We start from the raw sequence: 19535 nt of genomic DNA, 5'->3' as shown, positions 1-19535 counted from the left end.
CCTTGGGTACTCCAAAGAAAATTATTCAGAATAAATAAGCTTGCTAGCTCTGTTGTGTAAATAACATCTATTTCCTTTCCTGAAAAATCCATAAGCTAGAAATCAGATTTTCCAAATGACTGAAATAAAGCACAACCTGTCTGGACAGAAAGACCAGGCTTTATGCTGTGAACAGGGTGCGGACCCCCTGAGTGCTTTACCAACATTATACACAATATGAGTATTGGGTGACCAGAATTAGAATGCCCTGGCACAGTGTTCTCACCCCGCGATTCTGTGTGAACAGAATTCCCACTTGAAGCACCAAAATTCTTCCCTCACTATTTCAGCCTGTTAAACGAATTGAGATTCGGGCTATGGGGCACAAGACAAAATGATTAAGTCTTTAAAAAAAATAATTTAAAAAATATCCTTTAAAAAATGAATAATGCCCTGGAGGCTGGTATTTGCGGAACATATGGCCCATGGGCTGTTTAAGATCCGAGAAATCATTTGGTCTGGCCCTGCCAAGGCATTAGGGGCGAGTTAATTAAATGTTCGGCCAAATATAGCAGGCTGATTTTTAAGGTGATAATTTTGTATGGCCCGAGAATGATGTTATAAATATCCAAATGGCCCTTGGCAGAAAAAAAGTTCTCCACTCCTGGGCCTTACATAGAGCATGTCATCAAAACACTCGAATCACCTTGAACTCTGTAGTATAAAGCAGACACGAAGCAGAACAGAAATACCATGAAACTTTATTTCATAAGAAAATACTAACTTCCTCAGAATAAAATTATTTCGATTTACCTTAAGATAACATTTATTAAGTGCTTATTATGTGCCACAACTGTGTGTTTTCACATTATATTAATCAACCCTAATAACAAATGAAGTCATGAAGAATATCCCTATTTTCCAGATGAGGACATTGAGGATCCCAGAGAATGAGAGATTTGGCTAAATGGCAGAGTCTGGTAGTGCCAGAATTCAAATCCAGCACTCTCGACTCCAGGCTCTGTGCTCATTCTACTACACTACCGAAGCATGATAAAGCCTGTAAAAATTGTAATGAAGGCAACGAAAACTGTCTCTAATGGTGTTTGCGTAAAGGCCTCTCAGTTGAATAGCCAAGATATTATTTCTAGGCCCTTGTAGGCTTTCACAGAAATTAACAAATTTGGTTATTTAACTATTTAGTCCCATTATCACGTGACTAAGAATTTGAGAAAATGTTTAGCAGTTAGTGTCTTCTTGTCCATGAAAAGAATGAACTTTCACACCTAATAAAGATATACTATGTCTTGAAAAATCAAAGACTTTAAGCTGTTTCATACTTTTGCACCTCATTTTAATAATAAAAATATTTGAAAGTGTCAAGGCTGCTGAATGCAGGGACCAAACATTTTAACCCTTTGTGCTCACTTGCTTTTTTCTCGAGCTGCTACCGATGCTAACCGTGTCGAGTCACACTTGACATCTGAGTGCAAAAGGTTAATGGCTGCAATCAGCCCTACATTGTGCCAGGGTAGTTAATAAATTTAAGAGTTCATACATCTTTAAGATCCACATGCTAAAAGGTCCAGAAGGGAAACTGCATGACAGTGTTTGTGATTTTCTGTATCAATTAAGATTATAAAACTAAACTTAATATCACGAACTAGTAAGTTCTTAGGAATGGACTCAGTGTCACTGCTATAAGTTGGCTGGAATTTCACTTCTGGTTAAACTAATGAGACAACACAAACAGGTGTACTAGTAATTTCCACACGGGCCCAGTGCTCCGAAGAAAGAGGGAAAAAGGAGGATCTCGGGAAGTGCCTGTGATGGATGGGTACACTGGGGGTGGCCCAGGCTTGACACTTCTCAGACCAGGAGCAGAAACACTAGGGAACTCCCCTGTGTTGCTCCTGGAGGGCAAATGTCTAGGAAGACTTCAGCTGGGCCCTTTACAATTTTTATATGGGGGGGTTTCCTTTCTGAATCAAGCTCCTGGGCTCACTCACATTAAAAGTGGAGGGGAAATGACCATCAGGACCAAATGCCAGGTTTGCAAAATAGGCATGTAATCCTTCTTGACTCCAAAGATGTACCTATGCAACAGGTTCTAAAGGCCATGGAACAACTGCTCAAAATCCTTTCCAAGCCAGCAACACACGGTTAACAGGCGAGTCGCTCCGGAGAAACCCCATGGCTGAAAAAGCAGGATTCCAGTTCCACAGGGAATTGGGAGGGAAATGTCAGGCTAGGATTACCCTTGAAAACTGTCCTTAAATGGAGATAGCATTAATTCTGGACTCTCGTCATGAGGAAAACAATCAAGATCATTTCATCTATTTGTCACTTTCTTTGTGACAAGTGTCATTGGAACATGGTGGGGAAAGAGAAATCTTCCCTAAAACCGCCCTAAGCCACTTGACCCTTCTAGGGGGAGATACAGTAGAGTTAAGTGGACAAGACTTGGTTCTCTACTTCTCTGTTTTCCTCCCACAAATGGCCTCTGCTAAGACAATTAGAGAACACTACTTATTTACTAGAAACCTGACTTTACTTTGCACAGGTTTCTGGAGGGTTAAGTGAGGGAGCAGGCAACACCAAATATTCTGAGGTGCAGAAGTAGCAGCTGCAGAGGGAGGTGCCGGCTGCACTCTGACCAGGAATCAAACCAAGACCTCCTGGTTCCTAGGTTGACGCTCAGCTACTGAACCATGCCAGCTGGTGGGTCCCAGCTTCTGTTTCCAAATGGAAGGTGGGGACTGAGAAGGAGTCTCGCCTCCTGTGTGTTCTCACCTGTGTGAACTCATAAAGGACACAGACATGGCTCCAACTCAAAGAGGAGCATCCCCTGAGCCCAAGTTGTAAAACAGACAACCTGGCAGAAATCCAGAATCCAAACAGGAACAACTCATACCTCTGAGCAATGGCTCAGACATCCACCCAGTTCACTGATCTGCCAGGAGTGAATCACTTAAATACATTTTTGTTGAAAAACAAGCAAATATGACTTGAAAATTATTTTCAATAGAAGAACAGTGTGGAGAGGAAGGAAGCTCAGGGAGCCCATGTCTACACATTAGCAGATTGGAGAAGGGGGAAAACTGAGTTCTGCTAGGTCTCTTCCCACTCCCGTCACCCCTGATTTTGGCACGAATGTGGCAGGTTTTCAGAGCCCGGGTGCCGGCAGTTCGTGCTCGCTGCCTGGGAAGGCACCTTTCCAGACATTGCCCCCCTGGGAAGCAGGGGCAACACCCCCACCCTACCGCCCTGGCCGTCCAGTCCAATGAGAACTGGAATCCACGTCTCTGTCCGGGTAGCGTGGTTCAGACCAAAAATTGGAGAGCAGATACCATTACACCCCCCCACACCCCCCATGTTTGCTTCCACTCGGGAAGAACCGAGAGCTACTTGCTTCCCTTTCCCCCTTTCCAACCCTTTTTGATTATTTTGGATAAAGCAGGACCCGCCAGCTCAGCTCCCGGGGCACCCAAATGGGAGCTCCGATGAGCTTTGTTCTTCCCATGCACAAAACAACACCCGGGGCGAGGCAAGCTCCCGCGTGGGGTCCGAAGCCGAGAAGGCGCCGAGGGACCCGGGCACTGGGTGTGCAACGCCCGGCCCACCCTCGCACCCTCCCGCCCCGCACGCGGCCTGGGCGCTGGAGCGCGTGCGGGTGCGCGCGTCGCCCACCCGCCGCGCCGCGCCGCTCACCTAGCACCACGGCGGCGACCGTGGAGAGCAGCAGCCAGTTATTCTTCAGGAAGCGCTTGTGGTCGCATCCCTTCCTCGCCAGTTTCTTCATGGCGGGCGGCAGGGCTTGGAGCCGCCGCGGCGGCCGCTGTAGTGCGCGGTGCTCGGAGGTGCGCGTCGGGGCCGGCGGGGGGCCGGGGGCCGCCGGGGTTCCGCGGCGCAGCGGAGGCGGGACGCGGCGGCGTCGGGGAGAGGGTGTGCGCTGCCGGCTGCCGCCGCCGCTGTCACTGACGCTGTCGCCGCCGCCGCCGCCGCCGCCACCTGAGATTGCGCGCCGCGCCTGGAGCTCGGTGAATATGCGGGGCGGGAGGGCCCGGCTCCTCCTGCCGCCGCGGCGCCGTGCGGCGCGCGTGCCAACCAGCGAGAAAGGAGGGAGGAGCGGCAGAGCGCGGAGGCGGGCGGTGCGCGTGTGGCGCCCGCGGTCCCGGTGGAACAAGCGTGGGAGCGCGCCCTGCGCGAGGCTGGAGCCCAGGAGCTGCTCCGGGAACCTGCGCCCCGCCTTCTCCCGGAATGTCTCGCCTTTTTTTTTTTTTTTAAATGGTCAGGCTAGGTTTTCGCATTTAGGGTTTCCTCCTCTGCGTAATCCACAACGGGAGGAGCCACTGACCCCTTTGCTTTGGCCTTTACCCTGCACACCCCTTCCGGTCCCCTTTCTCCACACCAGCCATTACCAGCACATCACTGGAGAACGCGGTGCCCTTCTGGGCAGGAGGAGTTGGGGGGGAAACTGAGTTCTGTCTTGGGTCCCCTTTGCTTTCCCACGCAGCCTCTAGGAGGAGGGAAAGAAAGAGACCTGAACTTTCATATGAGGGCCCTAATCACCTCGCCCCCTCGGCCCCAGGTATTACTAACTCTCCTCTTTGAGTGGCGGGGAGGTGAAGGTCCAACAAGATCATCTGTGGTCCCAGGGCTTGGAATGGGCCCTCTTAGAACTTCACTTTTGCTCCTTGCGAATGGTCCTGTGGCTGACAAAGGCCCCAAAACTGTGAGTCTTGGCAGAATGATTAGGACTGAGATCCCGACCCAGCGGTTCTGAGGAGTGGGCGGGCCCTCCCTAAGGCCAAATGGATTGGAAAGGCAAACAGGAGAGTTGGAGAAACTAGGTAAGTGGTACCAAATTTACTCTGTACTGCTGAATGAATTTCCTAATTCTCTTCCATTCTTCTATCCGGTTTTTCACCGTTGCTTATACAAATTCTTTCCCTCCTCTCACCACATCTCCACCTTCACAGCTCTGGCCGCCTTCTCTTCAGATTTACTAACATTAGGTTATTGTGGAGTCTACTCTCAGATATTATTTTGTTGCTATTGTGGACTCTACTCTCTGATTAGGGAGGTTGGAGGATCTCCCCAACTAGATTTTTTTTTTTTTATAACTAAAACCTCACAATTAGAGCTTCATTCTTTTGGCTTAAATTGATACAGCTGTCCAGCTGTCTTTGAAGAGAAAATAAGCTAAGCTTCACAAACCATATACACTTTAGTATGAATGAGTTTACCATCTCCTTTCCAGAAAGTAAATTTTGAGAGAAGGAAGGGTAGAGGGATATCAAGGTCATTGTGTGCTGAGGAAGATATGAAGAAATGTCAAAAAAAGGAAATTAAGAAAGAGGGGACATAGATTTTCATCCCAGAGTAAAAAAGCTGGAAGTACTCAGATGTCCAACATGAAAGGAATAGTAAATATATTATGGAACTGCCATGCGATGGTACATTATGCAGCCTATAAAGTTCATAAAGAACTTTATGAACTTTCTAAAGCACATGTTATAGTATTATGAGGGGGAAAAGGAAGATTAAAATTGTATATTCAATTTGATCACAACTTAAAGCAAACATGTAAAACAAAACCACAAACTTAGAAAAATGTCTAGAAGGACATGCACCAAAAATTTAACAATGGTCATCTTTGAGTGATAATATCATTATTGATTCTTTTTGCTTTCTATCTTTCTGTATTTTCAAAAATGTTTATTTAGCATACCCATGCCTATTACAATTGTAATGGCAGTATTTAAGAAGTACTAGTAAACAGATCCCAATGGGGGAAAGGGGACATATGTAATACTTTCAACAATAAAGAATTTTTTAAAAAAGAAGTAAACAAATCCTGAAGAGAGAAAAAAGTGGAAGAACCTAAAATGAACTTTTTACATCATAACTTTTTGAGGTATAGTAAGAAAATTACATCTCGGTTTTGGGAGTAGAATATTTAGGTTTAAATCTTAGCACCACTACTTACCAGCTGGGTGACCTGGGCAAGTTGCTTAAATATTTTGTCTCAGTTTCTATATCTGTAAAATGGGGGTATTGTGAGAATTGAATACAATGTGTATAAAATACTTAGACCAGCCCTGGCCCATGTGGCTCAATTGGTTGGAACATTGTCACATACATCAAAAGGTAGTGGGTTCAATTCTCGGTCAGGGCACATATCCAGGTTACAGGTTCAATCCCTGGTGGGGTGGGTACAGGAGGCAATCAATTGATCTCTCTCTCTCTCTCTAATTTCCTCTCTCTAAAAAAAACCACAACACAATAAAATTAAATATATATGTATATATTTTAAAAGGACTTAGACCACAAGAATTGTTATCACTAGTTTTACTTTGAATCAACCCTCTCTCTTGTGGCCTGCCTTTTGTGTATATATCCTGAACCACTTCAGAAGCACAAGAACACTTGTATATTGATCAATAGTAATTGCCCTTTAGAATTGCAATAAACCCTAAATCTATTGCACATTCATGCCTAAAGCCCATACAGTACATATCTGTTTGTTGCTTATTTAAATTATACAAATTTAAAATAGTGCAACATAAAAAAGATAAAGTCTAAATATATACACTACTTTTGAAATAATGGAAGTCTCCTAAATGAAAAGAATCTAAAATGTTCAAAGTGAGGAACACTTCCAAACTCATTCTATGAAACCATCATCACCCTAATACCAAAACCAGATAAAGACAACACAATGAAAGAGAATTACAGGCCAATATCCCTCATGAACATAGATGCCAAAATCCTCAACAAAATTCTAGCAAATCGGATCCAGCAGTATATCAGAAAGATCATACACCATGACCAAGCAGGATTTATCCTAGGGATGCAAGGATGGTACAATATCCGCAAATCAATAAACGTGATACATCACATAAACAAATTGAGGGAGAAAAATCACATAGTCATATCAATTGATGCAGAAAAAGCATTTGACAAAATCCAACATCCTTTCTTGATAAAAACTCTCAGCAAGGTGGGAATAGAAGGATCATACCTCACATCATAAAAGCCATATATGACAAACCACAGCCAGCATCACACTCAATGGGCAAAAACTAAAGCCATTTCCCCTAAAAACAGGAACAAGACAGGGATGCCCTCTCTCACCACTCCTGTTCGACATAGTACTGGAAGTACTAGCCATTGCTATCAGACAAGAAGAAGAAATAAAAGGCATCCAAATTGGAAAAGAAGAAGTAAAACTGTCCTTATTCACAGACGACATGATACTGTACATAGAAAACCCTAAAGACTCCATCAAAAAATTATTAGACTTAATAAATGAATTCGGCAAGGTAGCAGGATACAAAATTAACGCCAAGAAATCAATGGCATTTCTATACACCAATAGTGAACTTACAGAAAGAGAGACTAAAAAAGCAATCCCATTTACCATCGTACCAAAAAAATTAAGATATCTACGAATAAACTTAACTAAAGAGGTAAAAGACCTATATGCAAAAAACTACAGGACACTGAAAAAAGAGATAGAAGAAGATATAAACAGATGGAAGAACATACCTGTGTTCATGGATTGGTAGAATCAACATCATCAAAATGTCCATACTACCCAAAGCAATCTATAGATTCAATGCACTCCCCATTAAAATACCAATGGCATATTTCACAGACCTAGAATGAACTCTCCAAAAATTCATCTGGAATAAAAAAAGACCCCGAATAGCTGCAGCAATCCTGAGAAAGAAGAACAAAGTAGGTGGGATCTCAATACCAGATATCAAGCTGTATTACAAAGCCACTGTTCTCAAAACAGCCTGGTACTGGCACAAGAACAGACATATAGATCAATGGAATAGAATAGAGAACCCAGAAATCCACCCAAACCACTATGCCCAATTAATATTTGACAAAGGAGGCATGAACATACAATGGAATCAAGACAGTCTCTTCAATAAATGGTGTTGGGAAAATTAGACAGATACATGCAAAAAAATGAAACTAGATGACCAACTTACACCATACACAAAAATAAACTCAAAATGGATACAGGACTTAAACATAAGATGGGAAACCATAAAAATACTAGAGGAATTCACAGGCAGCAAAATCTCAGACATATGCCGAAGGAACTTGTTCACTGATACTGCTCCTAGGGCAATGGAAAACAAAGAGAAAATAAACAAATGGGACTACATCAAAATAAAAAGCTTTTGCACAGCAAAAGAAACCATCAACAAAACAACCAGAAAGACCACTACATGGGAGAACATATTTGCCAATGTTATCACTGATAAGGGTTTAATCTCCAACATTTACAGGGAACTGATTCAACTCAACAAAAGGAAGATAAACAATCCAATCAAGAAATGGGCAACGAACCTACATAGAAACTTTTCGAAAGAAGACAGAAGGAAGGCCAAGAGACAATTGAAAACATGTGCAAAGTCACTAATTATCCGAGAGATACAAATCAAAATGACAATGCGGTACCATCTCACACCTGTCAGAATGGCTATCATCAACAAATCAATAAACGACAAATGTTGGAGAGGATGCGGAGAAAAAGGAACCCTCGTGCACTGCTGGTGGGAATGCAGATTGGTGCAGCCACTGTGGAGAACAGTATGGAGTTTCCTCAAAAAAATGGAACTCCCATTTGACCCAGTAATACCACTTCTAGGAATATATCCCAAGAAGCTAGAAACATCAATCAGAAAGGATATATGCACCCCTATGTTCATAGCAACACAATTTACCATAGCTAAGATTTGGAAACAGCCTAAGTGCCCATCAGCAGATGAGTGGATTAAAAAACTGTGGTACATCTACACTAAAAAAGAAGGAATTCCTACCATTTGCAACAACATGAATGGAACTGGAGAGCATTATGCTAAGTGAAATAAGCCAGTTGGAGAAAGATAAATACCACATGATCTCACTCATCTATGGGAAATAATGAACAACATAAACTAATGATCAAAAACAGATCCAGAGACAGGGAACATCGATCAGACTGTCAAACCTCAGAGGGAAGGTAGGGGAGAGTGGGGGTAAGGGGAAGAGATCAACCGAAGGACTTGTATGCATGCATATAAGCCTAACCAGTGGACACAGACAACGGGGGTGAGGGAATGAGCGGGAGGGGGGTTTGGGAAGGTAATGGGGGGATGAGGACAAATATGTAATACCTTAACCAATAAAGAAATTAAAATGCAAGAGCATCTATGGAAAAAAAAATTTCCAGTCTTTATGTCCTATGTGAAAATGAACACTCTGTCAGTTTTTAAATGCTTTTAACCAAGATTTGCTTATAACTAAATTAACAGGTTATTTTTTGTTATTAATTCACTGTTACTTTTAACAAATTTTAGTAAATAGGCCATATGTTGGAAAAAACACTAGTAATTTCACCAATGTAAATAGATACTACGTATTTACAAAAAAAAAAAAAAGTTCAAAGTGGGTGGGCCAAGTGAACTATAAACTGCATTTATGCTATTGCTCCATGGCTATTCCTCTTTAGCTGGTAATAAAAAATAATTAACAAGCAAATAGTTCTAATGCAGTTATGTGCTAGGCATATTTTTAAACTACTCTACACCTATTAACTCATTGGGGTTCCCACAACTTAATGAGGTAGGGACTATTGCTACCTCATGGGGCCGTTTGAAGAACCAATCAAATGAGATCTTGTGTATTATCATCATCCTCACTTTACAGTTGAGGAATCGAAGGCAAAAAGAGGTTAAGTAACTTGTTTAAGTTCTCTTCATTATTAAGAGGAGGAGCAAGGATTAGACTAGGTAGTCTGCCTCAAGCTAAATGCACCAATCCATGTCTTAAACTTCTACCTCTTATATAAGGAACAAATACAGAATTGTTATGGGAAAATTACTCTTGAGTTATGTGAATTTTACTTTATGCAAGACCTTCAAGAACCCAGCCATCCATAATTAAGATGTCCTAACATGCTGTGCTCCACTGGAAAGTGCATGCATTTCATAGGGACAGTGATTGAACTCTCAAATTGCTGTCTCCATTGCTGCTACTGGCACCTAATTCTGTATGATTTATTTACTTAAAATGAGAATTGGTATAGGAAGCATCACTTTGGGGGAGGGGGTAGAGTAGAAGCCCCTAGTGCTTAAATTCTATTCTTTTACTTTCTTGGCCTGGGATAGTCATGAACACAAATGATCTCAAACTGGACATGTGTTAAGAGGCATTTCCCTCTTCCTGAGGGAACTTGAACACTCAGATCCAGGAACAAAAACTTCACTTTCCTGGGATACGAATTTAAAGTCAAATAGAAAGAATTGTTAGGAGTCCTCCTTACCCCCAAAAGAATGTTAACATCTCCCTTTTCCAGGTCCCTCAAATTAATTTCTCTTGCTGAAATACACCTTTGGTCAGTTCTTAGTAGATTAAATTAGGCCAGTGTGCTTTTTTAAGTTTTTAAAAAAACATTTCAGTAACTCTGGCATTTCCTTTATTGTTATTCTTTTTTTTATTATTATTATTGTTGGCTCATGAAGTCTTTTGTTAGTTATTACAGAAAGAAATCTTTGACTTTGCCACACAAAGTTAAAGCAGCAGGTAACAGCCTGGTTTTACATATCAATTGCGATAGAAATGAAAAAAAGGCATTCAGAAACAAAAAGTCAGGTATCAGCTCTGTGCATCCCTAGAAATAGTTTGCTGGTTGCATTCTACCATCATAAAACATATTCAGTTGGCTGCTTTGTCCTCATGATGTGGTAATGGGGAGAAGGAGGTCATGGGGTACCAGAGTCTCCTTCAGCATCTACAACTGTGTAGCCATTCATGACCAATGGATGGTAAGAAGGATGCTGTCAACATAGACACTCTTTTTAACAGTCTCTTCTTTATCTCCCAATCTTGATCTGGATTTAATTTATCTGAGACTGTAAGTTAAAGAGTAAAATAACTGTAACTCATTAAATCTTCATAATAATTCTCCAAGCAATATTTTATAAAGATGATTTGGCCTGAAGAGACTTATATATTAGATGTCCTTGAACTCTTGGATTAAACAGAACTTTGCTCCATAGGCTTTATTGCTCACTCTGACAAACTGAAGAACAATCCCATTTAATTTTAGAATATGAAAAAAAGTTATCTTCTTCTTAGAATCTGTGTGTGCTTAAACAAGTCATTTTACCTCTTAGCACCTCAGTTTCCTCATCTGAAGATACTATTTAAAGTAATAAACACAAATGGTCAATACATATTTGAAATATATGAAAAAACTTTCAGCTCACTAGTAGTCAACAAAATAACAATTTAAACTAATATTTTGTTCACCAGCTGAATAAAGATAGTTTAACATAAAATATTTTAAAATTCATAATTATAAAATTTATAATTTTAACATGATAAGTTATAAACTTAGAGAAGTTATGGAGAAATGGGTAGTGTCACACACTGCTGGTAGTCTTAAAAAATGCTATAACTTGTCTGAGGATAATTACACAATTTGTAACATTTTCCATCACAAGTGTTTATATTCTTTAACTCAACCATTCTACCTCTAGAAATCTATACAAAAACAAAATATCAAAGAACTGTTCATCCCAGCTCAGTTGGAAACAACCTAACTGTCCAGTAAGGTGGATTGGCTAAAGATTGAGAGATTAGGATTTGTTACAGAAGGAATTAAAAATTAAGTACTAACATTCCACATCTGCATACTATCCAGGATTATGTAGCAGGAAAGACTATTATCGTGAGAAAGAATGTTCCATATTCCTTTGTTGGGGGCAGCAAGAACACACCAGGTGTACTTGAGTTTGGCTAGGAAAGAATTCAGAGTCAAGGCTCAGACAATAAGAGAACATTTATTTGGAAAATCACAGAGGTAGAAGTAATTTGTAGAAGAAATGGGCTTAGGAAACAAGTTATAGAGGTCAAGGAAGGTGAGCCGCACCAGCACAGCCAAGGGTTCAGCGAGCCTGAGGGAGGGCTGGTGAAGGATGAAGAAAAAGACAAAGAGAATAAGCTGGGTCTAGGTGGATCTTCTGTGCCTGGCTGAGGCAACAGAACAGATCCAGACTGCAAAGTTGATGCTTTATTTATAGTCAGGGGTAAACAAGGTAATTTACAATGTTCTTGTAAGTTTCACTTGTTTTGGCAGCACCTGCTGCCCCTCCCACAGCCCATTAGCTACCCAGGAAAGATTTAGGGAGCAGTCACAAGATCAAGCTTAATTTGCTTAGAGGGCTGTGCCCTCCAAGCTGGGACTTGTTTGGGACTTTGCCAGCAGGTCAGTCCGAGGCTTAACCCTATAACTGCATCTCCCTATTAGAATACCAAAATCCCAGCATGGAAGACCCATTACACAGTGTTCTCCTGTAGTGGAGGAAAAACATCCTCTACCTATAGCAGCTGTCACTCTGTTGTAGCAGGAAATGAAGACATCAGGGAATTAGAAGTAAAACTCACCACTTTCTGGTTAAGGGATTGGTAGTGAAGCATCCATCTTATATAAAAACTGCTGTTTGAAATTTTAATCCTGCTATTTGGCTTCTGTAAATGCTTGCTTGCTTAAATAATAAGGAAAATAAGACTACTCCCACTTCAGAGAGGCCATTAAACCTTCCCCAGACGAAATGATCAGTGCTGGCACCAGGCCAAGCCTTTGGTTGAGGTCTCAAGGCCCCAGCACATAGGGGCTCTTTAAGAACTTGCAAAGGAGGCCGGAAACAACCCATATTTGGGAGACAAAGAAGGTAAAAACATATAAATAGGGAAAATTCCTCCATGTTGGGGCCCAGAATTTGAGAGACATTTTCCTCTGGACCTGCGTGTAATAAATGTAACTCCATCTCTCTAGGTATTGCTGGATCCTTCTCCGGTTTTCTGTAACAGTAGGAAGAAGCAAGGGAGAGGAGGAGAGCGATACTGGTCCTGTTTTCTCTCTCCAGGCTTCTTCCAGGAAGGGGTGTAAGAGAAGGGAGGGGGCATCTCTGTCTCCTACCTCCCATTGGGAGGCTGCCTCCCAGGCTGTTCCTTCCCAGGCATCAGTGCAAATGTGGCAGGGCAGCGTGGTCAGGCAGAGAGAGGCTCTGAGATTTCACTTCCTAACCACCTGGTTCCTCGTGGCAGGGATGCTGAGCCAAGGGCCGTGGAATGGTTATAGCAGGATGAAGTGACCATCCTGCGTCTGGGGGAAACCCAGGTGAACTGGCTTAATGAAGAGACTCACTTACTTGTTACCAGTAGTAGCTGAGGTGAGACCGAGGATGTGAGTAAAATGCCTCTCAGCTCCAAGGGAAGCCGAGAGTAAGGACAGAATACTTCTTCACAGCTGCAGATTCCAACCACAAATGCTGTAGGGCAAGTTGCAACCAGGAGCACAGAGGATAATGCTCTGGACACCAGGATCCAAATAAGTCCACACTACAATGGGTTGTTAATTTTAAAAAAAATTTCTTTTATTCTAAGACAGATACCGCTCATCTCATTTGCTTGTTTAAAGGGATGAGATCTTTTGTCCTACAAAATTCCTCACATTCAGATTTGGCTGAGTGCTTCTTCACAGGAGCAACTCATGAGTTCTCTTACCCCTACTGTTTCCTCTAAGCTGGTGGTTAGAACTAGAGGTTTGATATTTAGCAACAATAAACTTGAACAGTGAATTCTGATATAGTCAGCCTGATTCATCTGTGATAAATTCACCACCAACCTTTTGAATATGGTTTTGGCATCTGTTGGTGATGGTTGCTTGAGACCATTTTATTTAATCTATTCTAATTCTATCATTCCTTCTCAACATATTTGCTGAAATTCTTGCATAAAAAGATTTTTTTTTTACCTCATCAACTATTTGGTTACCCTGAAATAGAGTTTGTACAGAAAAGGCAGGATCCATGCTTAATTTTTTTCTTTCTTGGTTTTCTTAATAATGAATATGGTGTACTAGCAACCTCCAATGGTGACTGATGAAGTTTTGTGTTCTTGTTTTTTATTAGTATTATAATGGACATGTGGGTTTATGTGTGTTTTGGATGGATTAATGTGTTTCAATCCATTATAATCATGATGCTTTTCCTTTTTTTTTTTTTTTAGGTATTATATGTGTACATATCTTACCATTACCCCCCCACCCCACACCCACACCTGCCCTCACCCCCCAGAGTTTTCCGTCCATTGTTTATGCTTATATGCATGCATACAAGTCCTTCGTTTGCTTTCTTATCTACCCCCCCCCTCTCCCTAACTTTCCCCCTGTAATTTGAAAGTCTGTTTGTTGCTTTAATGTCTCTGTAACTATCTTTTTGTTCATCAGTTTATAATGTTCTTTATTATCCATAAATGAGTGAGATCATGTGGTATTTTTCTTTCATTGACTGGCTTATTTCACTTAGTATAATATTCTCCAATTCCATCCAGGTTGCTGCAAATGATGAGAATTCCTTCTTTTTTATGGCAGCATAGTATTCCATTGTGTAGATGTACCACAGTTTTCTGATCCAGTCATCTGCTGACGGGCACCTAGGCTGTTTCCAAATCTTAGCTATTGTAAATTGTGCTGCTATGAACATGGGGGTGCATATATCCTTTCTGATTGGTGTTTCTAGTTTCTTCGGATATATTCCCAGGAGTGGGATTACTGGGTCAAATGGGAGTTCCATTTTCAGTTTTTTGAGGAAACTCCATACTGTTCTCCACAGTGGCTGCACCAATCTGCATTCCCACCAGCAGTGCACGAGGGTTCCTTTTTCTCCGCATCCTCGCCAACACTTGTCGTTTGTTGATTTGTTGATGATAGCCATTCTGACAGGTGTGAGATGGTACCTCATTGTTGTTTTGATTTGCATCTCTCGGATAATAAGTGACTTTGAGCATGTTTTCATGTGTCTCTTGGCCTTCCTTCTGTCTTCTTTTGAAAATATTCTGTTTAGGTCCGTTGCCCATTTTTTTATTGGATCATTTATCTTCCTTTTATTAAGTTGCATAAGCTGCCTGTAGATGTTGGAGATTAAACCTTTATCAGTGCTAGCATTTGCAAATATGTTCTCCCATGCAGTGGGCTTTCTTGTTGTTTTGTTGATGGTTTCTTTTGCTGTAAAAAAGCTTTTTATTTTGATGTAGTCCCATTTGTTAATTTTCTCTTTAGCTTCCATTGCCCTAGGGGCAGTGTCAGTGAAAAAGTTCTTTTGGCATATGTCTGAGATTTTGTTGCCTGTGGATTCCTCTAGTATTTTTATGGTTTCCCGTCTTATGTTTAAGTCCTGTATCCATTTTGAGTTTATTTTTGTGTATGGTGTAAGTTGGTGATCTAGTTTCATTTTTTTGCATGTGTGTGTCCAATTTTCCCAACACCATTCATTGAAGAGACTGTCTTGATTCCATTGTATGTTCATGCCTCCTTTGTCAAATATTAATTGAGCATAGTGGTTTGGGTCGATATCTGGATTCTCTATTCTGTTCCATTGATCTATATGTCTGTTCTTGTGCCAGTACCAGGCAGTTTTGAGAACAGTGGCTTTGTAATACAGCTTGAAATCTGGTATTGAGATCCCTCCTACTTTATTCTTCTTTCTCAGGATTGCTGCGGCTATTCGGGGTCTTTTTTTATTCCAGATGAATTTTTGGAGAGTTCTTTCTAGGTCTGTGAAATATGCTGTTGGTATTTTGATGGGGAGTGCATTGAATCTGTAGATTGCTTTGGGTAGTATGGACATTTTAATGATGTTGATTCTACCAATCCATGAACATGGTATGTTCTTCCATCTGTTTACGTCTTCCTCTATCTCTTTTTTCAGTGTCCTGTAGTTTTCCGCGTATAGGTCTTTTACCTCCTTAGTTAAGTTTATTCCTAGGTATCTTAATTTTTTTGGTGCGATGGTAAATGGGATTTCTTTTTTAGTCTCTCTTTCTTTAACTTCACTATTGGTGTATAGAAATGCCATAGATTTCTTGGCGTTAATTTTGTATCCCGCTACATTGCCGAATTCATTTATTAAGTCTATTAGTTTTTTGATGGAATCTTTTGGGTTTTTTACGTACAATATCATGTCATCTGCAAATAAGGACAGCTTCACTTCTTCTTTTCCAATTTGGATGCCTCTTATTTCTTCTTATTGCCTAATTGCGGTAGCTAATACTTCCAGTACTATGTCAAACAGGAGTGGTGAGAGTGGGCATCCCTGTCTTGTTCCTGTTCTTAGGGGAAATGGTTTTAGTTTTTGCCCATTGAGTATGATGTTTGCTGTGGGTTTATCATATATAGCTTTTATTATGTTGAGGTATGATCCTTCTATTCCCACCTTGTTGAGAGTTTTTATCAAGAAAGGATGTTGGATTTTGTCAAATGCTTTTTCTGCATCTATTGATATGACTATGTGGTTTTTATCTCTCAATTTGTTTATGTGATGTATCACATTTATTGATTTGCGGATATTGTACCATCCTTGCATTCCTGGGATAAATCCTACTTGGTCATGATGTATGATCTTTCTGATGTATTGCTGGAGCCGATTTGCTAGGATTTTGTTGAGAATTTTGGCATCTATGTTCATGAGGGATATTGGTCTGTAATTCTCTTTCATTGTGTTGTCTTTATCTGGTTTTGGTATTAGGGTGATGCTAGCTTCATAGAAGGAGCCTGGAAGTGTTCCTTCCTCTTGAATTTTTTGGAATAGTCTGAGGAGGATAGGTTTTAGTTCTTCCTTGAAAGTTTGGTAAAACTCTCCTGTGAAGCCATCTGGCCCCGGGCTTTTGTTTGCCGGAAGCTTTTTGATGACTGCTTCAATTTCTTCCATAGTTACTGGGCTGTTGAGCTGTTTAGATTCTTCCTGATTGAGTTTTGGAAGGTTGTATTTGTCTAGGAATATGCCCATTTCCTCCAGGTTGTCCAGTTTGTTGGAATAGAGTTGTTCGTAGTATTTTGTAACAATCCTTTGTATTTCGTCAGGGTCTGTTGTTATTTCACCTCTTTCATTTCTGATTTTGTTTATTTGGGTCCTCTCTCTTTGCTTCTTGGTGAGCCTGGCTAGTGGTCCATCAATCTTGTTTATCTTTTCAAAGAACCAGCTCTTGGTTTTGTTGATCTTTTGTATTGTTTCTTTGGTCTCTATGTCGTTTATCTCCGCTCTGATCTTTATTATTTCTTTCCTTCTGCTTACACTGGGCTTTTCTTGTTGCGCTCTCTCTAACTCTTTGAGTTGTTTGGTTAGGTAATTTATTACCATTGTTTCTTGTTTTTTGCAGTAGGCTTGTAGAGCTATGAACTTCCCTCTCAGGACTGCTTTCGCTGTGTCCCATAGATTTTGGATTGTTGTGTTTTCATTGTCATTTGTTGCCATGATGTTTTTTATTTCTTCCTTGATGTCTTTGGTAATCCAGTCATGGTTTAATAGCATGCTGTTTAGTCTCCATATGTTTGATTTCTTTGGGTTGTTTTTATTGTAGTTGATTTCCAGTTTTATGCCACTGTGATCTGAGAAGAAGCTTGATATGATTTCTATCTTCTTGAATTTGGAGAGACTTTGCCTATGTCCTAACATATGGTCTATCTTTGAAAATGTCCCATGTGCACTTGAGAAGAATGTATATTCTGTGGCTTTGGGGTGAAAAGTTCTGAAGATGTCGATTAATTCCATCTGGTCTAGTGAGTCATTTAGGATTGATGTTTCTTTGCTGATTTTTTGTTTAGAGGATTTGTCCAATGGTGATAGTGGGGTATTGAAGTCTCCCACTATAATTGTATTGCTGTCAATCTCTCCTTTGATATCTTCCAGGAGTTTTTTAATGTATCTTGGTGCTCCTGTGTTGGGTGCATATATGTTTACCACAGTTATTTCTTCTTGTTGGATTTCTCCTTTTAGTATTATGAAGTGGCCTTCATTATCTCTTGTTATGTCCTTCACTTTGAGATCTAATTTGTCAGATATAAGTATTGCTACCCCAGCTTTTTTTTCATTTCCATTCGCCTGGAAAACCTTTTTCCATCCCTTTACTCTCAGTCTGTATGCGTCCTTTTTTTTGAGGTGGGTTTCCTGTAGACAGCAGATATATGGGTTTTGTTTTCTTATCCAATCTGTTACCCTGTGTCTTTTGATTGGGGCATTCAATCCATTTACATTTAAAGTTATTATTGATAGGCACTTATTTGTCACCATTTTTATTCTATACCCCTGTGTTCCTTCTTTGCTTCCTATTTCTTTCTTTCTTTTTTTTATTTTTATTTTTTTTTACAGCAGACCCTTTAGCATTTCTTTCATTGCTGGTTTGGTGGTGATAAACTCCCTTAGCCCTTTTTTGTCTGTGAAGCTCCTGATTTCACCTTCAATTTTGATTGATAGCCTTGCTGGGTACAGTATTCTTGGATTGAGACCCTTCCTTTGCATGACTTTGTATATTTCATTCCATTCCCTTCTGGCTTGTTGAGTTTCTGTTGAGAAATCAGTTGTTAGTCTGATGGGGGTTCCTTTGTATGTAACTGTCTGTCTCTCTCTGGCCGCTTTTAAGATTCTTACTTTGTCGTTGGTGTTTGCCAACTTAATTATAATGTGCCTTGGCGTCAGTCTTTTGGGGTTCATTTTGCTTGGAACTCTGTGAGCTTCTTGGATTTGTGTGGGTTTTTTCTTCCCTATATCAGGGAAGTTTTCTGTTATTATTTCTTCTAACAGGTTTTCTATTCCTTGCTCCGTTTCCTTTCCTTCTGGTACCCCTATTATCCTGATGTTGTTTTGTTTTGTGTTGTCCCGAAGTTCCCTTAGGCTCTCCTCATGCTTTCTAATTTTTGTTTCTAGAAGCTGTTGTAATTGGGTATTTTTTTCCATCTTGTCTTCTAGCTCACTTATGCGGTCCTCTGCTTCTTCTAGTCTACTCTTGATGCTTTCTATTGAGTTCTTTACAGCAGCGATGTCATTTTTCATTTCTTCTTGGTTCTTCTTCATTTCCTCTTGGTTCTTACTCATATTGTCGAATTTGTCTTCCATCCTTTTCAGCCACCTTACGACCATTTCTCTGAATTCTTTCTCTGATAGGTTGTTTGCCTCTAGTTCGTTTACTTCCTTTTCTGGTGATGCCTGCTTCTCTTTCCTGGAGGGGCTAATTCTTTGTTTCCCCATGGTCTCTCTTCTCCGGATGTCTGGTTATATAGTTCTCTCTCTCCGGCGTTGATTTAAAGGTACAAAATACAACACAACCAGGCACAACACACAAGGCACTAAACAGAATTGTATTCACGATATTAATAACCTCCAATAAAGGTAACCACCAGAGAAAGACAAATTAGGGAATAGGAGTGGAAGAGGGAGAGTAAAAAGAAAGAACAACAACAAAAAAAGAGTGTGAATCTGAACTTGGGAGAAGAGCAGAAAGAAAAAAGAAAAAAAAATGTGTAAGAGAGGCAAGAAAAATACTAAGAGAGAAAAGGGGAACAAACTATATATATGGGGAGTAGACTCCACTAGAACAACCACTAATCCCAGCAAATTCCAGCAACACGAGCCTGGAGCTTAATACAAACTGCAACACCAACTAATATCAAGTGAGGCAAGGGAAAACAAAAGTAATAAAAAAAACAAAAA

The 19535-nt window shown here is 40.6% G+C and overlaps 1 protein-coding gene and 1 long non-coding RNA gene across 2 annotated transcripts in view; one reads left to right on the top strand and one right to left on the bottom strand.

The window, feature by feature from the left end:
- The window catches only part of SLC1A1 (solute carrier family 1 member 1), a 63904-nt gene extending 59749 nt beyond the window's left edge, over positions 1-4155 (bottom strand). Inside the window, exon 1 of the mRNA XM_079791148.1 lies at positions 3691-4155. Coding sequence (XP_079647274.1) covers positions 3691-3781 — 91 coding nt within the window. The 5' untranslated portion in view covers positions 3782-4155. The remainder of the gene's footprint in view (positions 1-3690) is intronic.
- A 77-nt stretch (positions 4156-4232) lies between these two features.
- Positions 4233-19535, top strand: part of LOC307111344 — a 54595-nt gene continuing 39292 nt past the window's right edge. Inside the window, exon 1 of the long non-coding RNA XR_013814542.1 lies at positions 4233-4832. This is a non-coding gene — a long non-coding RNA (uncharacterized lncRNA). The remainder of the gene's footprint in view (positions 4833-19535) is intronic.

Source organism: Cnephaeus nilssonii (genome assembly GCF_951640355.1).
Source record: "Cnephaeus nilssonii genome assembly, chromosome: 14".
NCBI classification, from domain to species: Eukaryota; Metazoa; Chordata; class Mammalia; order Chiroptera; family Vespertilionidae; genus Cnephaeus; species Cnephaeus nilssonii.
Note: the sequence above shows the minus strand (reverse complement) of the source record. Positions and strands in the feature narration are given on the sequence as shown.